At 41.0% G+C, this 22,786-nt stretch overlaps 1 protein-coding gene across 9 annotated transcripts in view; it reads right to left on the bottom strand.

Moving 5' to 3' along the window:
- Klhl32 (kelch like family member 32) overlaps positions 1-22,786 on the bottom strand; it is a 231,289-nt gene that overhangs the window by 54,136 nt on the left and 154,367 nt on the right. For 6 of the 9 annotated variants that reach the window (XM_052715096.1, XM_052715100.1, XM_052715093.1 and 3 more), the window contains one exon: positions 11,584-11,799. In XM_052715096.1, coding sequence (XP_052571056.1) covers positions 11,584-11,799 — 216 coding nt within the window. Of the gene's footprint in view, positions 1-8,303; positions 8,859-10,191; positions 10,660-11,583; positions 11,800-22,786 lie in introns of those variants that run through there. The other 3 variants (XM_052715101.1, XM_052715099.1, XM_052715098.1) reach the window with 3 other exon arrangements.

The following is a 22,786-nucleotide window of genomic DNA, read 5'->3' as shown; positions in this document are numbered from 1 at the left end:
TTGTTTATTCTTTTTTTTTGATATGCATGAACTCCTTCCACAGAGTATCTATAGTAGGCAGAATGAGGAATCCCCTCCAGTCCTCATAGCTAGCGTCAATCTCACACCCAATGAGAGGGACACTTACTTGTGTTGACCTCTTACCTAAGCAGCAACCTTTCAGAATGCAGGGTTTAGTTTTACTTTCAACTGTGAGAAATTTCCCATTGTGATTGGCTGGCTTATAGTCAATTTAGGATAATTAATGCCAAATTACATTGTAATTCACATAGAATTTCAAATTAAAAGCTATATTAAGAGCAAATGAATTAATCAAAATTAATGATATTATGCTCACTTGTTTTAAAGTGTTAATAAGATGGGTCTTCCTAAAACATTTAAACTTAGGCATATCATCCATCACTCCTTTAATTTTCTGATTTCCTTGTGTGGCCAGAGACGGTAGTGTGTGGACATTTCACAAAAACAGGAATGCACACTAGGCAGACACGTGTCTCAGCCTCCAGTGTGAGGGGCTCTTTTAGCTTGCCCTTGAACAGCACATCATATCAGTGCCTCTTCCCAATACTGACTTGCAATGTTTTGTTTTTAATAAACAAATGAGGAGAGTGTGAGACAATTCTGATATCTACTTTTAGAAAACATGAAGGTCCTTTTAATTCTCCCTAAAAGGGATTATATTTCTGGTTATGTGTGTGGTTTTCCTACCAGGATATTGGGATTCATTTGCAGTCCTTATTGTGACATTCCCACAACACAGTGGAGGTGGCTGGACCAAGATGGAGAATATCACCATAGAGAATACACAACCTTGCATTATGGGCACAGAGGGAACCTCAGAATTATTTCTCCCTATGGGTTCTTATTCTGACTATGATATCAGAATAGCCACTTTTCCAGGTATGTTGAGTCTGAATGCTCCCCCTTCCTACATGGTAGAGATGGCCTACAGAGCTCGTGCACTCTAGGTAAGGACCTACCACTGCACTAGAACTCACTCCAAATCTCAGTCTTTAAATTTTGTCAAAAGTCACAGGGGCAGGAGTGAAGAAAACAGCACATAAGGATATCAGTATTAAGCAACAAATGCAAGGCTCTTTCAGACGTTTCATTTAATGTTTCCAAGCTTCTGGGACACTCAACAGAGTTGTTTTGATGCCCTCTCTTAGAATGCCAGGACCAGGAAACCACAGTGGTCTGGCATGACCAACCATCATGAATTTCACAGCCACTCAACTGGCCTCATATTGTAGAATGTGGGCCCATGAGTTCATGTGTATTGGAAAGAGACTAATACTTGTCAATATTGATAGATTCATATTTTCTTTCTCTTAAACCCTGTAACTAAGCGGTCATCCAACTGTCAATTCCTGTCACATACATTTCTAAAGTTTCAATATACTGAGCATAAAACGAAGATGTAATACTTCGTCATTTCCATTCTTTCCATGCAGTTTCTAGTCCCAGGTAGACACCACAGCCTACAGACTTCTCCCACACAGTCTTCATTGTTGCAGCAGAAATAATGCAACTCAGAGTTCTCTTACTCTGAAATTTCCTCATGGATCTTCAAATGAGTCCTGATCAGCTGTCTGCTCCTGCACTGTATGTCACCACCTCATATTCTGAAGACAGGAAGGTACTTCTTTGAGTATCTGTCCATTCTTCTTAACTGACCCATCTCAGGACCCAATTTTCTGGCAACACCCTCTCCTCTACTACTTTTATCAGAGTCATTTTTGCCGCTTCCCACAAAGTTGTACAAGAAGTAAAAAGGAAAGCTGGCCAGTTACTAGAAATACCTCCAGCTGCGATTTCATTCATTACAGAGTAAGATAAGACATGCAAGATGGAGGAGCTACTTTGAGGTTCTTTTTTGGTGGTGGTGGTGCGGGGGGGGGGGGGGGGGGGGGAACTTGGTGTATTTCAGAACACAGTGAGATCTCCATTGAAACAAACTGTAAAGTGAGTTAGTTAATCACTGAATCTCATGCTTAGACTGTGGTTTTCTCACTAGTTAAAATTTGGATAAAACTTGCCTTATCTACCATAACAAGTCTAAGGAGAGAGTCAGATGAAATTATGTGTAAAAATTCATTAAAATATGAAGCTCTCTAGGCTTGTAAGAATTATTATTGTTGTTATTATTGATGGACTTCTGTGCCTGCCCTCAGGGTTTCTACCTCATATACAGCTTATGGTTGGGTTTTATTTTTAAATCCCTGATAACCCAGGTAGCAGCAATATTACTGCAGGCCACCAATGCATAAGTAATATTCTCCAGTCATCTTTTTCCTTCTCATAGCAGCAACAAAAATATCAGTCTGGAAACAACATGAATCACAATGAAAATTAGAAGCAGAAAACATAAATATGTCATATCTCATAAATCACCTTCTTGTTCTCTTGCACTCAATTCTTAAAAAAGAAAAAAGAAAGAAAAAGAAACCATTAACTCATGGGACCAGCAGCACATGAATACAAGTTGGCTTTCTTGTAATTTCTGATAATCACCTACCCCTTACAGCTACTTGACAATATAGAGCTCTGGTGCTGGGAATTAGCTGCAGTGAAGTTCCTCTGAAACGGTGGTGTCATGTGTCTCACAAAGGCATAAAGCCCAGACAAACAACAGCAAAGCCACTTGTCAAGCTACTGGGAACGAACCCTCACAGAGAATTAGCAGCACGTAGATCTGGAGGAATGACTAAATACACAGTAGCATCTTCAAGCACCAAGCCTGGAAATATCAGCAATACTCAGTGTTCAGCTGGGGGCCCATAAAAGAAGAAGCATCCTCAGGGCTGCACTATCTGGGATACAGAGGAGCTGCTGTTTATTCTCTTTACTAACATTTAATAGAATGTAGACGACTGTATGTAGCTGGGTGGAACGGTAGGCGGTTTCAGGAAGAAAATTGAGAAGTGGTGCAAATTTGATTAGCTTAGGGATCGGTGGACAAAAATACATATGGAAATCAATGCGTAAATATACCCTGCAAATGTCTAGCTGGGAAAAAAACAGCAATACGATAATACTACAACTCATGCACAAGGATGGACAGGGAGGCAATGAAAGATTATACTTTGGGGGTAAAATTCTCAGACCTCAGAATCTGACTCCACTTTGATTTACCAAAATATGTATTTAAAATGTGAACTCTATTTGAGGAATTCCTGGATTATATAGTCACACGCACACCCTGATTTGTTTGACTAGGATGGAACCAGAGACCAGCAGATCTTTTCAAAGATGTGTGAGCATGAACAGGAGTCAAAAATGAGCAAGTCACTGGGGTAACAGGAAAGGAACAGGTGGTGTGGAATGTCCAAATAATAGCACTGCACTTTCCCTTGAAGCCAGATCATTTCAACACACCCCAAGAGAGAAGCAGAAACATCCACACCAGAGCCAACAGCACCCAGGAAAGCAGGGCCTACCAGCCGTTTCTGCTACCAAGCATTTAGCACCCACACTACTGCAGGGAAAAAGAGTGTTCAATAGGATCTAGCCTGACAGAGCTGGTCCTCAGTACCTGGTTGTTATGAACGAAAGGATGAGTGAAGCACGTGTCATAGAACACAGAAGAAGAATTAGCAAGATTACAGGCACAGGGCAGGAAGAGCAGCCATGCTCCGTGTACTGTGGACACTGCTACACAGAGAACTGGAACGGCCAAGAATTTCTTCTTAGGTTTCTATTTCTTTAGTGCTGGAGATGGGACACAGAGCCTCATGCATAACAACAAGAACTTTACCATTGCACCCACCCACGTTTTCCTAATTTTGTTTAAAGCCAAAGGGATAATTTGATGAATCTTTGTGTTTATCACTTCTTAATAACTTTATGCTATTGGCCAAAGTGGATAGAGTTCAAAAATTAGAGGACATGGAATTGCAGCTTTATTCTGAAATTTCCCATTCATATCACCGGAACAACCAAAAAGCCATGAATGCAGAAGCATTCTCAAATCTGTGATTCACTGGGTAAATTAGAAGCACAGTGGTATGTTGTTTCAGCTACTGCAGTGTTTGAGGTCCTTACTTATCCCCGACTAGAAGTATATTTGGGTCAATTTATCATCTAAGAGATGCAAGATGGAGCCCACAGAAGTCCTCCACATCCTCCACTCACTATGAAAGGGTAGTGGGTTTACCTTCTGGGATGACTTTTAAGGAAAATGATTAAACTAAAATGCAATGCACTGGTTCTGTGGTGCAGACAAGAGCTGAAGAAGAGCTTGTCAAAAAACAAAAACCAAAACTAGCCCTGCACTGAGGGCTGTTGACCACCCTAAACAGTATGTAACTGGCCCTGCATTGAGGGCTGTTGACCACCCTAAACAGTGTGTAACTGGCCCTGCATTGAGGGCCGTTGACCACCCTAAACAGTGTGTAACTGGCCCTGCATTGAGGGCCGTTGACCACCCTAACCAGTGTGTAACTGACACTACATTGAGGGCTGTTGACCATCCTAAATAGTATGTAATTGACACTGCTAGAGACACAAATTTCCAATAAAATACAAGGAAGTTTGGATTTTTAAGAGACTAAACTCATTTTCTATAACATGTTTCCTAAAATACATATAGCTTTATATAGGACCAGAAGTATATCTTATCGTCCATTCAATTTTACTACGAAGGCTCTACATTATTGTCATTATTTATTATTTATGGGATGCAAGAGAACAACATGGCATGAACAATGTGAACATTGCAGGCACAGCCTCTGCCTCTTGAAGTGTATAATCCCAGACGGATAACATTGACACTTGAGGAGTAGGTAGGCAGTGCCTCCAACCTATCGTCAACAAAGGAATAAAAAGTACTATCATTAGAGAATATGTAGCAAGTGTTAGTAAGTTATTAAAGGAAAATAAAAATTCTCCAAATGCAAAGATTACAATGAAATAAGTATTTTGAGAAATTCGAGGGGAAAAAACCACTCAAAATTTGTCATAAATTCTGTTTTTAGGTATCTAATTCCTAACACTATGTCTAACACATAACCGGTGACAAAAATATTCAATTTATTTCCCCAAGCTATCTTGATTTATTTAGAAGATATCCTTTTTGTTGCTACTATTTTAGAGATGAAGTTTTAATTCTAAGAGCTGTGTTTACAGTTTAAAACAGTAAAAGTTCCCCCCATTGTGGGTAAGACTTGGGGAGATTAACAGACTTGGCAAACCTGTGCTCTGTCTCCACCTTCAGCGACCTCAGAGGTCTCAGCTGCTCAATTTATGCCGAGAAGAGAGACTGCATTACTGGTTAGCTTCTCTAGGAACTTGGGCCATCTGGAACTTTTCCTATCAATTGTCCTATGGAATAGATTGACCTCGCCCTCAATCTAGGGAAATCGAATCTGTGGCCCAACAAGCAGGAAATGGATCTTTTTGAGAAGAAAGAGATAAGTAGCCCCCCCCTGTAGGAAGGGCATAGAACTATTTCATTCTAAGCTCTTTTTCTTTTTTTTTTAAATTGAAATAGATTTTTTTCATACAATATAATTCTAATTATGGTTTCCCTCCCACCAACTCCCCATCTACCCAAATCGGCATCTGTTTCTGCTCTGTCTCATTAGAAAACAAATAAGCTTCCTTCCATGTTTGGCTTATTTGTTTAACACCATTTCTTTGACAACTATGCATTGAGTATATTCCAAGTAGATAACATGGTGACCTAACACACACAAACATTGCATAATGATCACTATAGTCTAATTAGCACATTCACGGCCACCCAGGTAGGACATCCAATCCTCAGAATTTGTTTGTGATAAGTTTTGAACCTTCTAACCAGCACCTTCTTTGGCAGGACCCCTGCTTAGGACCCTAAGGTTGGGTCCAGTAGGAGATATTTAACAGTACCCTACTGCAACAAAGTCTGAAGTTAGTACTAAAAGCTCTCAGTGGCCTGAGAGCAAAATCGAACTGGTAGAGATTTGCCAGATAACACAGTGAGAGACCTCGTGCCCTTAGGTCCTCTGTGCTCACTAGCTCATTTTTGCCAGTTGTGGTTCCTCTTTCTTTGAAGCAAATAATTTGGTGGTTTTCATTTGGAACTTGAGAAACCATTTTCTTCAAAACATAAAACCAGCCGGGCGGTGGTGGCGCACGCCTTTAATCCCAGCACTCGGGAGGCAGAGCCAGGCGGATCTCTGTGAGTTCGAGGCCAGCCTGGACTACCAAGTGAGTTCCAGGAAAGGCGCAAAGCTACACAGAGAAACCCTGTCTCGAAAAACCAAAAAAAAAAAAAAAAAACATAAAACCAAATTGTTGAGCTATACTGAGGAGGACTTCAAACAATATATATTGAAAGTCCTGTTAGGTCATAAAACATCTGAGATACAACTGTGGTTCAAATATCTCTGTTTCCTTGGAAAAGACAATGAAGTTAACCAACAGACCAAGTAACGATTGGCCAAAGGAAGGAAAAACTGTCTGGGACAGACCAAGAAGAGACTTAAAGTGTAAAAAGATCAAACGGTCTGAGGATGGTGGTGAACGCCTTTATTCTGCACACTCTGGAGGTAGAGGAAAATGGTATCTGTGAGGTCAAGGCTAGCCTCGTCTATAGAGTGAGTTCCAGGCCAGCTGAGGACACATAGTCCCTTCCCCCAACCCCCCAAAAACTCAAATGGACAAAGAAAATGCAGAAACAAGGAATAATGTTAGGAGGCTCATGGATCCACAAAATGGTCACTGTAGGTTGTAGCATCCTTTATCAAGGGGAGGGACAGAAAAAGGAAAAGATAAATAAATTAGTTTGTGCAGTGGGAATAATTTAATGGCCCTTATGACAGGTCTTCAGAGCCAAACTGGTAAATAATGAAAATGAGACCTTTCTCTGAAGAAGGGATTGTCCCAGATTACATTATCAGAATGTAGTGAGACAGCCACCTGGGTAAACTTGTGCGTGTTGACTATGGCTCACCTAGCTATGCTGCACATATTAATCACACGGCACTACCCCTCATCCGCATTTCCATTACCCACCCTACTTTGTGCCAATTTCCTTTCTCTTCCTCAGCATCCCTTCTTCACTGTTCTTTAAGACATGGGATGGGGATTTGTCAAAGTCAATGAGCACTTTATTACAGTGAGAACGTTCTGTAATGAACAATTCAGCAGTTTAATGAGATTCTGTAGATCTGTCTCCAGCCTGTCCGTCAAGTCTCACTTCTATAAAGCACCCTGACACTAATCCTCTGGCAGACCCAATCTTTACCCTGGGCTGAATATTAGATTCTTCCATGGTATATTGCATTACTAGTATAACCTCAGCAAAAAATGATGAACTTAACTATACTTGAGGCACTAGAGTTGGCCTGATTTGATTTTCCTCTATTGAGTATGAGGGAATTACTTACTTACTAAGATAAAGCAAAAACAATTTCTTATTGCCTAAATTGATAATATTTATGGGAGTCTTTTAATTCCTTTTTGGTGACCAGGTCTAAAAAACTATCTTACTACCTGCAGAAACCTGTTTCTAAAATTCTACTTTGTAATACTAGCAGCCTTGAAAGGGACAAATAAGATAGCTTCTAAGCAGACAGAGTGAAATTTTCCTGATATTCAGATATCTGCACATTACTGTGTCTACCTCTGGCAATGCCTTCAACCATGCCACAATGACAGATGCCACAGGAATGTGTGGCCTCAACTCTCAATCTTGTTAGAAAAGAGAAGTACACAATCTAGTCCGTTTTTTCCCCTTAATGAAGTAAAAAGAATTTGGCTACTTCATACTCTGAGCTGGCCATAGTAACTCCTGATGCTTTATATGACAGAGGAGAGCGTCAGATGATTGGAATCCCCGCCAGACCATATCCTCACCAACACTTGGAACCACTGCCTGAATACACATTCCCAGAAATGCCCACGAAGCAGCCAACACTTGTAACTTCTTTTTAAATCAAGGCTGTGGACTAGTGGAGAGATGTGGTTGGTATCAACAGACTTGGTTTGAAGGCAGCTCTGCACTGTAAATTGGAGCCAAGTACAGAGCCTTCACTCTGCTTGTTAAGAGATGGAGACGGAGACAGCCACTCCTCAGGCCTCTTGTGCCGATAAGTCAATAAGGTTTCAAACATCTGCGACCCACCTGGCCCTTATCGCTAACTATTTTCAATAAAAAGAAAGACAGCTGCTGATTAAAGTTCAGAGAAGGAAGCAGGGTATCAGGAAAGTTATACATCAATAGAATCAAGTGTTTAGGACACATTTTGACCAGTGGTCAAACAAACAAACAAACAAAACATAACTCCCGGAATATGCCTGGTAAGATAGGAGCTTACTGCTTCCTCTGCCAATAGAACACTGAACTCTTCCTAGGACTTGGGAACGATAGCCACTTTTCATATCATCCTGCAGGCACAGCATTCCCAGTTTCAAGATGTGTAGACAGTGCTGCAGAATGAGATAGACAGTGAAGGGAGAGGGGGAAATGGGCTGTGTATCCCCAAGACTTCAGGTGCGGTATCCAAGGACAGTCACTAGGGATGAGCAGAAGAGGATTTAAATTGAATAATCAACTTTCAAACAAAAAGCATCCTCCCCGTCCCCTAGACAAAGCAGTGACAGGATGTGAAAAGGCTCTATAGTCAGAGGAAAGGATGGGCTTGTGAAAGCAGCAGCGAATGCATAATGAACTAAAGAGGGAGATGGTTTTTTCCCACTGGAGTGTAAGAAGAACTTGGTTTCATTTGAGGTCTCAACATCCATCTATTGCAATAAGGAAATATTTCTGAAAGTGAAAAGGGATAGGGTTGGGGGAGGGGTTGGGGGAGCAACAGAGAGGGGAATAGCGAGGTATAAGTGATCTGATCCGGGAAATGGGAAAGGGGGACTCTAATTGGGGAGGGGAGTAAGAGATAAATGCAAAGGAAGGAGGAGGTAAAATAACTGTAAGGATGTCAGAAAAAGCCATAAGAAATCATACTGTTATCTGTCTTAAAAAAACTATTATGCACATAAATCTATGTATATACATATATAGTTTAAAAGAAATTTTCTTATTTGGGCTGACAATGCTCCCTCCCAGAGCCAAAGAGTATCTAACAGAAACCCTGACAACAGGCTTAAGAAGCCCTCTTTTGAGAGGTTGATCAGAATTGTCCAAGAGACTCCCCAAACTTACAGGGTGTTTCTAATGCTCTTGGTTGCCCCCAGATGTGGATGGTTAAGGCCCCTATTGCTAAAGACACCATGCACTTCAAACACAGAGACCAGAGTCCCCTGAGCGGGAGCTGACTTGAATGCCTCCTCCTTAAGGACCAATTTTCACGGTACCAGAAGTCGCTACACAAACTTCCAAAGGAGGGAAGCAACCAATAGCACTGCAGCTATGACCCTTATGAACCACACAATGGCCAGCGTGGCAAATTAACCTGAAGGATGCAGTTATGGACACATTCCTTGGGAGTAACCAAGAACTCTCCAATTGGACTTAAGATTCACTCAACAACAGGAAAATCATGCCTAGTACTGGAGACCAAGCCAACTACCCAATATTAGTAAACTCATGGATCTTGAAGGTGAACCTCCAACCACCACTTTACTAAACCAACATAATCCCTAACTACATTCTAAATGTTTTTCCTTATACCCACAGATACAAGTATTCCTGACCCCTAATCAAAGGAACTTCTATTTACAACAGACAGAGACCACTATAGAAAACCACAACCAATCAAAATGCAGACTGGGTAGTCCAGTCTCAATGGATACTCCCACATTATATACCACAAATCCCCCTGTCTTCCCTCCTCCGTCTCCTCCCACCTCCCTCCCTGCAAGGTAAGGCCTCCCATGGGGAGTCAGCAAGCCTGGTACATTCAGTTGAGGCAGGTCCAAGCACCCGATCCCTGCATCAAGGCTGTGCAAGTGGTAACAAATAAGTACAGCTGAATTATTTTTAGTTGTTCTAAAAATTTATTTATTTTTATTTTATGTACATTGACATTTTGCCTGCAGGTATGCCTGTGTGAAGGTACTGGATCCTCTGGATCAGGAGTTACAGACAGTTGTGAGCTGCCATGTGGGTGCTGGGAATTTCTTAATGAAGGAAAAAAAATCTTTAAAAAATTAAAATAAAAATAAATCATCTTGGAATATGCATAGCCAAATAGTGAAAGAATTATGTATGTTTTTTCTATAGCAAAAATGAAACACCATGACCAAGGCAACTAGGGAAATGGTTTATTGGGGCTTACGGTTACATAGACTCCAAGATGGTAGAGCAAGCCATGGTGGCAGGAGCAGGAAACAGAACACAAGCCGAGAACAAGCCCAGCCCATACACACTTCCTCTAGCCAGGCCATAAAACAAAACAAAATCCAAACACTGCCACACCTGAGGTTCAGAGCACGGTTTGGAAAAGGAGGCAGAAAGACTGTAAGAGCCAGAGGATCAGGAAGCTTGCTGTGCAATTCTGTCTCCTAGTGACATCAGAAGCTACACCCTAAAGTCTCACCCACGTGACCACCCAAAGAAAGGTGACAATACACATGTCCACATGGAGGGAGGGAGAACCCACAAGGCCTCAACCCAACCACAGGAACTCCAGTCAACGAAGGAAAGCTGAGAGCAGAGAAATAGTCTTCCCCAGGGAAGAGCACACCCACTGGCTATCCAGTATCAAATGGTCAGCCCTGAAAACACAATACAGGTAACATTATACAGAGCAAGCAGGTTATATTTAGAAGTATATACATATATACATATACTTATATTCATGTAACAACAATTAGTGGGGGAAAAAAGGCCATGGATTAGAAAGAGAGCAAGGGGGTATATGAGAAGGTTTGGAGAGAGGAAAGGGAAGAGAGAAATAATGTAATTATAGTACAGTCTTAAAAATAAAAGAAACAACTTTAAAAAAAAATCCAAATTCCCTAGACATGCACACTATACTCTTAGGAATTTTTGGAATAGACTCCAAGCCAAGTATTTTAAAAATGCCGAAGATTCCAGAGTACAACCATGTTTGAACACTTGTGTTTATCTATGACCACTTGTATTAATTTACCTGTTCACTTTCATATTATTGACTTGTAGACAAGTCCTTTGCCCAAACTTAAAGCATAAAAATTAGCAAACTTCAAAACTCATTAACTAATAAGTTATCTATAAATTAGTTAAAAACTCAAATGGAAAAGTTTATTTGAACTACTAAAAGCTATTTCTAAGTTTTTCTCATTAAAATAGTTTTTAAAAGAAATATTTATGAATGGTTTTCCCAAAAACTCCAAACTCCTTTTGTTTCAGCAGCTTAAATATGTATTAAATTGTTTCACAATCTATTCTGCTCATATTCAGCTTAAGAAATGCTTTTGGTTTCAAGGGAAAAATCCCTTCCCTTTTCTGATTTACCTAGGTTTGAGGACGCCGCAGTGCTGGTCTCATTCCACGATGGGCTTCAGACCGGCAGGTGTCCACCAATGACTTGCCCACCGCAGGAGCAGGACTTCAGTACATCTGGCAGCCAAGCCTCATCGAACAGTGGTTGCTGCACCCGAATCCTTCCCTTTCTAATCACGGCACGCCTCTCCGAGGCGGCCAGGCAGCATGCTTACCTGCCAGATCTGCTCCTCGCTCAGGGAGGTCAGGCGGTCACTCTTCAGCACCTCCTGAAGCAGGCAGTAGGGCAGCGTGAGAACGTCCTCTGGGCGGCTCTTCAGGAGCTCCGAGAGATGCTTCACTAGGAAATCAATCACTGCCTTCTCCAACAAAGTGAGGTGAAAGAGGTCAGCAAGTCTGTACAGATCCAAGTAATTAAAGCTATTTAGTTCCTGGGTGCCAAAAAAAAAACATAAAAAAAAAAAACTCTTAGGAATCCACATAGAACAGGCAAGAAATTAGGTCCACTCACCACTACTTTCTTAACAGGTAGTGGGGGCATTAATATTAAGGACATCCCCCTACCCTACCAATTATAAGGCTTTAAGTTTTTCTTATCCCTCAAACCCACATTCTTTTTAAAATAACTTATTTATTTTTATATTATGTGCATTGATGTTTTGCCTGCATGCATGTCTGTATGAGGGATCCCTTGGAACTGGAGTTACAGTTGTGAGCTGCTGTGTGGGTGCTGGGAACTGAACCCTGGTCCTCTGGAAGAGCAGAGTTCTCTTAACCACTAAGCCATCTCTTCAGGCCCTAAACCCATCTTCTTAAAGAGGTCTTCAAAAAGGGGATTTCCTGAAAGGGCATCCTGGTTTTTGCTGGCTGAAATGCTACTTTGCAACTTTTTGGAAGCATTTGGAAGTCCTTACCAACAAAGACTATGATGGGTATTCTTAGTTGTCAGCTTGACTACATCTGGAATTAACTAAATATCCAGGCTGCTGGACACACCTGTGAGGAATTTTTAGTTAATTTGAGGTTGGACATCTATATCATACCCCTCCTTCAATGCCTTAAATACGGGCCACACCGTCTCATGGCAGCCTTTATGAAGGACAAGAAAAAAAAGAAACTTGATTTTTGCCTGCTTGCCTTTACTCTCCCTTCACCCTTCATTGGCATCAGAGACTACTTCCTCAGGATTCCATTGCATACTGAAGACCAGCTGAGACACCCAGCCTCATGGAGTGAACAACTATTGGAATCTGGGACTTTCTATCCGTAAACAGCCATTGTTGGACTTGCTGGACCACAGCCTGTAAGTCATTCTAATAAATCCCCTGTGTAAACACACACACACACACACACACACACACACACACACACACACACACACTCTATCAGTTCTATCTGTCTTCTAGAGAACCCTGACTATACAAGGACAATCATTGTTTCAACAGGCCTGCAGTTTAGCTCTTTGTCTACTGAAGGTAATACAAGAGCAATTAAGTGGGGATTGAGGATTAAGTATAAACCCAAAGACACACTGACTTTGCATTGTTTCTGAAACTTCAGCCTCTTTATGTCTGTACATAAAAACAACTCACCCCGTCTTAATGGAATTAAAAGACAAAATTTACATGTACATCTTAGCAAATGAGTTAATCTCACAGAAAAGACTCATGTCTTGAATATATATCAAATCCCCCTAAACATGGACCTTGTTTTGTTAGCCTTGAACATTCAGAACACCAGTAACATTCCTCCTACTTATTCCCTAAGTTTCTGAAGCCATGCTCTCAAACGTATAGCCAGGATTCTAGGAAATTATATCCATAAAGCTGTAGCCCCCAGGAACTCCTTTACTGTGCTCCTGTGAGAGCCAGGGTGGTACATACATGTGTTGATGGAAAGCTTGCGTACTTAAGTAGAATAAGAATAATGGTGCATTAGATTCCCTTCACTCTTACTTCATTGTCATTAATATGTGGGCAGTGTTCTGTAAGAGCAGGACTTGAGGATGCTATGAGACATCCATTTATTCCACAGACCTATTTATTTAAACATGACATATTTCCTTTTCCTAGTTTTCTAAGACTATTAAAAATTCTAACAATATTTATCCTATTATTATATACATAATTTCATGATAATTGCCAGTTTAAATGAGTATTTTAAAAATCTGATACTCATTTAAATGCTCAAATATTATGGGATCGTATATACCACAAGTTCACGTGTTCCATTTTTTTTAAAACCAGAGTCCACTTAGTGCTGCCTATATCTGCTTGGGTGTAGGATAACCTCCTGGAGCATGGTTGCCTCTTAGGGGCCATATTCATAAAGAAAACTGAATCCTTTTCCCCTAGCAGTCAATAGTTTCCAGTCATGCCTCAGTTAAGGGTGGGACTTCATGAGCCCCGTTCCTTTCCATAATGGGATTTTAGCTGGTTTGATCTTGCCCAGGTCTTATGCATGCAGTCACGGCTGCTGAGCTGAGGGTTCATATGTGTAACAGCCCTGGCATGTCCAGCAATGTCAATGACATACTGTGTCACTACAGAAATCCACTGCTCAGGCTCTTTCAACATGTCCTCCACCTCTTCCACGATGATCATTAACTTTAAAGGAGGGGTATGATATGTCCTATTTAGGGCTGAGCACTTCACAATATCTTATTCTCTTTATGCCAACCAGTTGTGATTCTCTGTGTTAACCACAATCTACTGAAAAAAAAAAAAAAAACCTCTGATGAAACTTCACTGATATGGTGGGGCAAGGAAGGGGAGCCCCAACTATAAGATTCTCGATAGGTCTATTTGCCATCAAGTTTTAAAGGACTAAATGCTTATCTTCCAAATGATATTTATCGAAACAGATGACCACTGAAGTCCACTACAATGCAAACATCTGAGGATTCGCTCATGCTTTTCACTCAAAAATAGCCTGACTTCTTATTCACATTTTATCAAAGGAATATAGGAGCAACAGGACTAGCTTTTCAAGTATACTTAAAATTGTCCTTCAAAGTTTACTTCTTAGGATTGGTAAGTACTAGGCTGGCAGAAAGAAGAGGAGATTCTAGTGTGCACTTCAGGACACGTCTGTGGGATGGAGTACATCTTTGAAGCAAATTCATCAATTTGGAGCCCTGAAAAATATTTTGGTGTCACACAGCATTACTCTGCTGTTCTTCCAAAGCCTGCTTTGCAACCATTGCAGGGGTGGCAGGATTCTGATTCAGTGGCCAGCATCATCTGATTCAGTGGCTAGATTCAGTGGCCAGCATCATCTGGTTCAGTGGCCAGCATCATCTGATTCAGTGGCCAGCATCATCTGGTTCAGTGGCCAGCATCATCTGATTCAGTGGCCAGCATCATCTGGTTCAGTGGCCAGCATCATCTGATTCAGTGGCCAGCATCATCTGGTTCAGTGGCCAGCATCATCTGATTCAGTGGCCAGCATCATCTGGTTCAGTGGCCAGCATCATCTGATTCAGTGGCCGGCATCATGGCACAAAGAGGAGAGTGGACAGGAGCAGAAACACCCATAGTGCAAAGGTGACGGGCATGCAGCAAGTGAAGAAAGCATGAACTTATGGAATGGTAACTGAACACACTTCACCAGGGGTCTTTCTAACTTTCAGCACTCATTCTGGGTTTCTTCCAATTATAAGCCCATGACTTAAAAGCAGTCCACTTCAAAAGTGTAGATAATTTAGACAATTATTTTAATGAGGGGTTTTAAATAACTGTTCTTTTTTCTTTTTATACAATATAATTTGAAAATGTCTTCCCTCACTTCTCCTAGATCCTTCCCATCTCCCTACTCACCCAAATTATGTTCCCCCCAATGTTGTTTTTGTTATTTTTTTATTTTTATTTTCTTCCATTTCAGCATATGTGTTTGCCTGTGTGTAGGCACATGCATGCTGGTGGGTGGGTGTGTACATAGGTGTGTATGCATAAGGGAGGCTCAGCATCAATGTTTGGAATCATCCTGCATCCCACTCCCATCCTATTCATTGAAGCAGTTCTCTCTCAGTGAAACCCTTAACTCACCCAACTGCCTAGTCTCCCCAGTCAGCTTGCTCTGGGATCCTGCCTTTGCTTTCTAAGGCTGGATTACAGGCAGGCTGCCACATCCATCTGACATTTTTGTGGGTTCTAGAAATCCAAACTCCAGTCAGCACTCATGTTTGTTCGGGAAGCACTTTAACCACTAATCATCTCCCCAGTCCCTTTGAAAAATTTTTGCATGCGTATATGTGTGTATGTTATATGTGCATGTTGATGTGGGTGTATTCATGTATGTGTACACAAACACATGTGTGTACATGCATGTGTATGTTTGTGAAGGCCAGACGCTCATGTCTGTTATGTGTCTTATTTGATCTCTCCACCCCTTACTTTTTGACATAGGGTTTTCCCTATAGCTGGAACACAGCAGTGTGGAAAGACTGACTAGCCACTGGGTTCTGGGGATCCACTTGTCTTCCCTACAACACTGGAGTTTCAGATACAGGTTGCCATGCCCATCTGGGTGCTGGGGTTGCAAACTCAGGTCCTCAGTCTGGCACAGTAAGCGTTTTACAACCCAGCCGTCTTCTCAGCCCCACTGTGTTTCCTTTAAAGGTCATTCTTTAATCTTCTTCAGGACTACATTACTGAAAATCCAAGAATTATGTGCCATAAAAAACTGAGCAGCAAATGAGAAGGCCACTGGATCTGTCTGTGTGAGAGAAACAGTGGTTTTGAGATGAAGAAGCTTAGGCTCCATCTTTGCATTGCTCCTTAAGAACAATGTCCCCAAACCTCCAGTGATTCCCAGCTATGTCAGAAGCTTTTGTCCACCCTGCCACACATACTTGACATCTCTGTAGTTCAACTGTGTGCCATGGGAAGTTGAGGGGAATGGAGAACCCACCTCCCTGAGACCATGATGCAGTAGCACACACCCCTCCTATTGGGGCAGATAGGATCTGTGAGCTTTCAGGAAAACCATGCATCAGTTCATCAGGCAGAGATAATCACTATCAATGTACACGTACACACACACACACACACACACACACACACACACACACACACACACACACACACATTTATATTCTAGGCTTTATAAAAAAGAGGTTGCTTATGTGCACCCCACCAAAATGAAAAAATAAAAAAAAAATACTTGTATTCAAGGCAGAACACCACAGACATAGAGGCGACTCAGGACAGTAGGGATGGACAGGTCTCCACCGTCATGAAGATATGGTACTACTATACTGGTAGGCCATCACCAGACTCCCACTAGTCACCATTTACAAATGAAAAACAGCCAACCAACTCATGGGGCTCTCTTGGAGACACCTCTTGAAAAGCACTTCCCACAACAACTGGGCTCATGCAAAGTATAGAGCAGACTGGGGCCTGTCAGAGCAAAACCAGGAATGCCTAAAAACCACTGTGGCTTTGTATCTGGAAACCAAAGCTCATCAATGTCGGGAGTGGAGGAGGCTTTAAATGTTTGAAGTCCCGTGATTGTGTGTTGTTGACATGAGGCAGCCATGGCAAGGACCTTAGCCTCAGACCTATGGGAAAATGGCAACACCATTTCAGAGGGATAGAAAAGCCTTCCTCTTGACCATGTGAAGATGTTGATAGTGTGTGTAGAAAATGTCCACCATAGTTCTCTCTCCCTGGATGTTTACAGTCTGAAGGCTGCCCACCTATAGAGACTGCTCCTACTGAGATTAGCTTAAACCTGTCTCCTTGTGACTGTCCAACTGTATGCAATAACCTCACCTCTCTGTTCAATTGTATACATACACACATACATACACACATACACACACACACATACATACACACATATATACACACATACACACACACACACACACACACACACACACACACACACACACACACACACACACACACTGAGCTTCTGGTGTGCAATGGCTTCTCAATTAGATAACCTACTCTACCAGATCCCAGCTTTACTGTGTGTCTATGTGTCTCTATGTTGGTGATTTCTTCACTCCCTCGCCTCACCAGACAGGTCTGTCCCTGAAGCCATGCTGGAGGTGGCACATCACTGAGGCAAGAAGGTTAACATGAAGGATATGGCCTCTCTAGATATCCATTACCTGAAATAAAGTGTACCAAAACATTAGGGAAGAAAGAAAAGAACCAAATAAAAAGGAAAATATAGGCTTGAGTGCTAAATTCATAACTTCATGGTCCTCCAACCTATATTACTATCCAAGTCATTTTCCTTAGCTCAGAATCCATTTTCTCACCAGCTGTAAAGGGGCGTCTCTCAGCTATCCATCCGATAGCCTATTGTACTAGCATATCCAAAATGTACCTGTTTTTTGTGAGCTTGCGTCTTCTGTATATTCTTTTACTTAAACAATTTTAGATGTATTTATTTTATTTTATGCATGTGAAAGTCTGTGCACCACATGCATTCAGTGCCCCCAGAAGTCAGAAGAGGATGTGGGATCCCCTGAAACTGGACTTGTAATCAAACCCAGGTATTCTACTAGAGTAACAAGTGCTTGTGACTGCTGAATCAACTCTCAGCTCTTCTGTATCTTCTTGGAGAATGGCCACATTTAGATTTCTGCATCAGGAGCCCCCACACTGGCCTATATTCTTCTCTTATAGCTATCTAGTCAATAGCCAAATCCTATCTGTCCTTCCTTATTAGCATTTCTTTTATGTCCCTTATCATCTCTTGTCTGGACTTCTGGAACTGTCAAAAATTACAATTCCTGCCTCTGGTATCAAATTCACAATTCTCTCTTTATGTAAGAATCTGACCATACCATGAACTGTTTAAAACTCATATATATATATATATGAGAGAGAATGAAGTGGACACCAGTGGGGGGAAGATACGCTCAGGGTTGTCTGGAGAGAGTGGGAGAGAAGTGTTGGGGGTGGGTAGGCTTAAGATACATTGTCTTCACGTATGAAATTGTCAAAGAATAAATAAATGACATTTTAAAACAATAAAATACTTAGACATATATTGAATAACAAATGATAAAGAAAATGTATGTAAAAACTATAAGACATAAAAACAAACTTAAATACACATCTCTTACACTTAGGTAAGAATTCAACATTTGTGATGCCAGTTCTTCCTAATTTAACAACTAAATATAAATCAAATTAAAAACCCCACCGAAGATGGAGGGACTGGACCTTAGCCCTTCAACCCCCCAGTTTCAGCAGAAAGCAGCCATAACTAAAGTTTGTGTCCATAAACCCCGGGGGCCCTTCACTCTCTAACAACTGTTCCATAAAGTCATCTCTTTTTCATATAAGCAAAACTTTTTAAGAGAATTTTTAAAAGCTTAGTAACAGACTCTCATTTGCTTATAGGAAAAAAATAAATAAAACTGAAAACACTGCACTGTCTTCCATGACCTGGATCCTGCTGAATTTCTCATCCTGCAGAGCAGTATCACTAACCAGACTGGCTTGGCTCCAGCTGTGAAAACCTCTGGCACATTCACAACAAAAGGGACGAACCCAACGGGCACTGTAATACACTGCAACCAGCGATAGGTGAGGACCAGTCCTTGTAGAGGGCAGTCTTCTGGAAGATCTGTTTGTCTGTCTGTCTGTTTGTCTATCCCCTTATCAACATATAACCGAGGTAAAAACTCCAAAGGGTAGATCATGAGGCTGGGTGGCTGTAGCAGAGGTTTGATCTGCAATGAAAAGTTACTTAGGGTTTACTGAGAACATGGGGCTGACAGGTGAAGGAAGAGCAGACACTGACTTAGGGAGACAGGTGATGCACATCTACTACAGTCTTTCTATTTCTTCCCATCTTCTGGGTGTTTACATTTTATCAATTCTTTTGATGTTTGTACCTTTTAAGATTTGTAATGTTTTACTTTATTAATTTATAACGTGTGTGTGTGTGTGTGTGTGTGTGTGTGTGTGTGTGTGTGTGTGTGTGTGTTTGCGTGTGTTCATATGCATACAAGTGGCAAGCTGTGTGGAGATATGAAGACAATTTGTGGGAGTTGTTTCTCTCCTTAAATCATGTGGGTCTCAGGGACTGAACTTGAACTCAAGGAATCAGGCTTAGAGGAAGTGCCTTTAGCAGTGCCAAGACCCATCGCACCAGCTCAAACTATCATTTAAATAAGAATTGCCTCCTTATTTGTTGGCCTCACCATAACTCATTAAATCATGAAACCTACATTGTGGATTAAGATGGAGCTGGAACTGCAGGAACAATGTTCCAGACTTGGGAAGCAGCAGGTGCGAATTTCTTTTGAATAAGGAATACGGTTTCTTTTCTTTTTCCTAAGCATCATGCCCAGCATGCCCCTCTCTGTCTCCATGTGATGATACCCTATCACATTATTCTACTTTGTCTGCTCTCAACACTCATCCCCATCTGTAATTACCTTCTACATTTACCTGTATTTATGTGTGCATGTCCAGCACCCAATAAATTAGTCCTTCGGGAAGACGACCTGCTAGTCTTATCTACTGTTCTACTCTAAATGTCAGGTACATGCTGAATGGATGAATAGATGGATGGGTGAATGAATGAATGAATGAATGAATGAATGAAAAAATCTCACTTTACTTTTTCAATTTCCCTGGTTCAGGTCAAATTGATCACATTCTCTTTGGGCTTCTACCCTCCCTTCTACAGATTTCTAGCAGGTATCTGAAGTACTTATTACAAATCTGTATCCCTCCACATATCCAAGGCTCTTGGTGGCAAGGATTATGGGTCATTTTTCATGTATCCACCTGGATACCATCCTGGTATTCACCATGCAGCAGGTAGGTGGTCAACCTGTGAACTTAATGAAGAAAGTCCAAAGATTTTTTTTGTTTACTTAAAATTAAGTGGACAAAATAGCCTATGTCTTTCCAACCTGTCCAGCTAATTTGGAACTTCATCCAAAGCAGGCCACTTTTCATACTTCATTAGCATCCCTAATCTTACCTATTTACTTTCTCTCATTTTTTTCTCTTTTGAAACGTGAACCTAATTAGTCTTATCAATAAAAACCAAGAGTCAAATATCAGGGTAATAACCTGAAAGATCAGAGAGGCAGAGGAGCAGCCACTAGTAATTTCTTACCTCTCTGGATCTTCAGACCAGAAGAGCTGAGATCCTGTCTCCACCCATCCTCATTACTTTTTCTCTCTGCCTCCTGAGTGCTGGGATTAAAGGTGTGGGTCTCCAAGTGCTGGGATTAACCACATGAGCCACCACTGCGGGGTCTCTCTATGGTTAACTAGTGGCTAGCTCTGCCCTCTGATCTTCAGGCAAGCTTTATTTGTCAGAAAACAAACAAAATATCACACAACACTTTTTTTTTCTTTTATTTCTTGAGACAAGTTTTCACTTTGCAGCCCAGGCTGGCCTGGAAATCACTATGTGGCCCATGCCGTGTAGCCTGGAGTTCATGACAATCTTCCTACCTCTGCCTCCCAAATGCGTGGGAAAACTGCTATCAGCTACCACACCTAGCCTCATTCTAGCCTTCTCCCAATGCACAAAGACAAAACCAGTGGTCACTCCATTTTCCAAGAAGACAACCTGGTAATAATAATTCAAGTTGACGATACCTGGAAAATACAATGTAAATACAGGTACACACAATGGACAAGCAGAATGCAAGCATTTGTCTCTGAGGAAAAAAAAATGTTTTAATAAACCCTAAATTTCATTCAATCTAAGAAAGAATAATTTTTCTACTGACTGACTACTTGGACCAAAAGTATTTTGACACTTTCCAAGTGATTTTTACCTTAATTATGAGATTGTTTCCATTCTCTTACATTCTGTGGCTTTAAAAACTCAGAGCATGCATGGAGAGGCAAGAGGTTTGAATGGAAATCACAACTCAGCAACAAGAAAGTCTCCTGAGTAAAAGAAAGCCTTTCTTTGCCTTCTAAAAAGGTTTGATTTCTGTCACACTGGTTCTCACTTGAAATTTAGTTTTTATTCAGAATTATAGGGCATACATTTTTGTTCTTCAGGGAATCTTTCTAAATAATATTTATTTTTCTTTGGTTCAGGGCTATTTGGCTTCTCTTTTCCCTTCTACTTGTTTCCTATGATACGAATGACAAGTTAAATTACAGAACAGTCACAAAGTGTGTTCCCAACACTCTACTAGCTATAGAATAAATGCTATTTTTCCAATTTCAATAATTCACAACAACTTACATATTTCCCACATTTGGACTTTTTCTATGGCTTATTCCTGTGAGATTCTTAAAAGAGCTATTCTTGAGATTAACTTGGGAAAGACATAAGAGGGGAAAAAACTCACAAAAAGCTAACTACTGCCTTACTTTGGATTATAGTCAATATAATTACCCCTTTAAGACAAAATGGTCATATGGTGAAGACAGGGGTTGGAGGAAGCAAGTGAGGCTGAGGTGTCTGGTTGACCCTGCTACTCTCCTGCCATCTTCCCAAAACAGGGAAGGCAAAGAGGAATGACTGTCTTGGCCTCTGTGATGTCTGTTCATGGGTCTCACTGACCCATGAATGAGGATGGGTGTCACTGGCAAAAAATTCCAATGCATTTCTTAGTATTTCAGCTAAGCTGATAATGACATTTCTATAACAACTTTGCTCTGTAATTCAAAGTAGTTGTGAACCTATCTCTCAGATAATGTCATCTAGATTCACGTGCATTCCACCGATCTTCTTGGGTGGCAAAAATATGAAATCTTATATCTAGAGTCTGCATATGCTCTGCCCATGAGTGACAGCCCAGCTTCTGTGTGCCATAGTGAAAGGATGTGCCCTCTGGACCAACTGCAATACAATCTGCCAGTCACTGATCTGTGTTTCAGAAACAATGTCCATCGAGTTTCAGCTATTTTAATGGCCCCCTGGCCTCTCAGTAGCTCCTTGCCCACCCAGCTCTGCAATGTAATCATACCCCCGATACAGGAATTATATACAACACAGGAAAAATTTGTTATCATGTGATCACATCTACTGTTATCATGTGATCACATTTACTGATCACATCCCAACACCTGTCCCAAAACATGATACCTCAAATCTGGGGGCCCTAGATTTAAACAAACAAACAAACAAACAATAACAACAAAAAAAACATAGAGATGCTTTCACTTACTGGTGGGAAACCTGATTGACACAGCACCTGAATAATGGCTATTTCTCTTCTTCCCTAATTTGTTCTAAGAATGTCACTGACTTATGGAAGAATAATAAGCACCAACAACACATACTATCAGTGTGAAAACTATGACTTGGATTGAGGATAATATCAAATATTTCTCAAGAGTAAAGTAAATAGAAGCTCCATTTTTGATTTCCAGAATTTTTACCTCTAAGATGGGCAAATTGAATAATATTTCAGATATTTTTTTTCTGTGCTAAAGAAAAGGTCACCCAGGGTATGAA

The sequence above is a fragment of the Peromyscus californicus genome, unplaced genomic scaffold (genome assembly GCF_007827085.1).
Source record: "Peromyscus californicus insignis strain IS unplaced genomic scaffold, ASM782708v3 Scaffold_5__1_contigs__length_169319896, whole genome shotgun sequence".
Taxonomy (NCBI): domain Eukaryota; kingdom Metazoa; phylum Chordata; class Mammalia; order Rodentia; family Cricetidae; genus Peromyscus; species Peromyscus californicus.
Note: the sequence above shows the minus strand (reverse complement) of the source record. Positions and strands in the feature narration are given on the sequence as shown.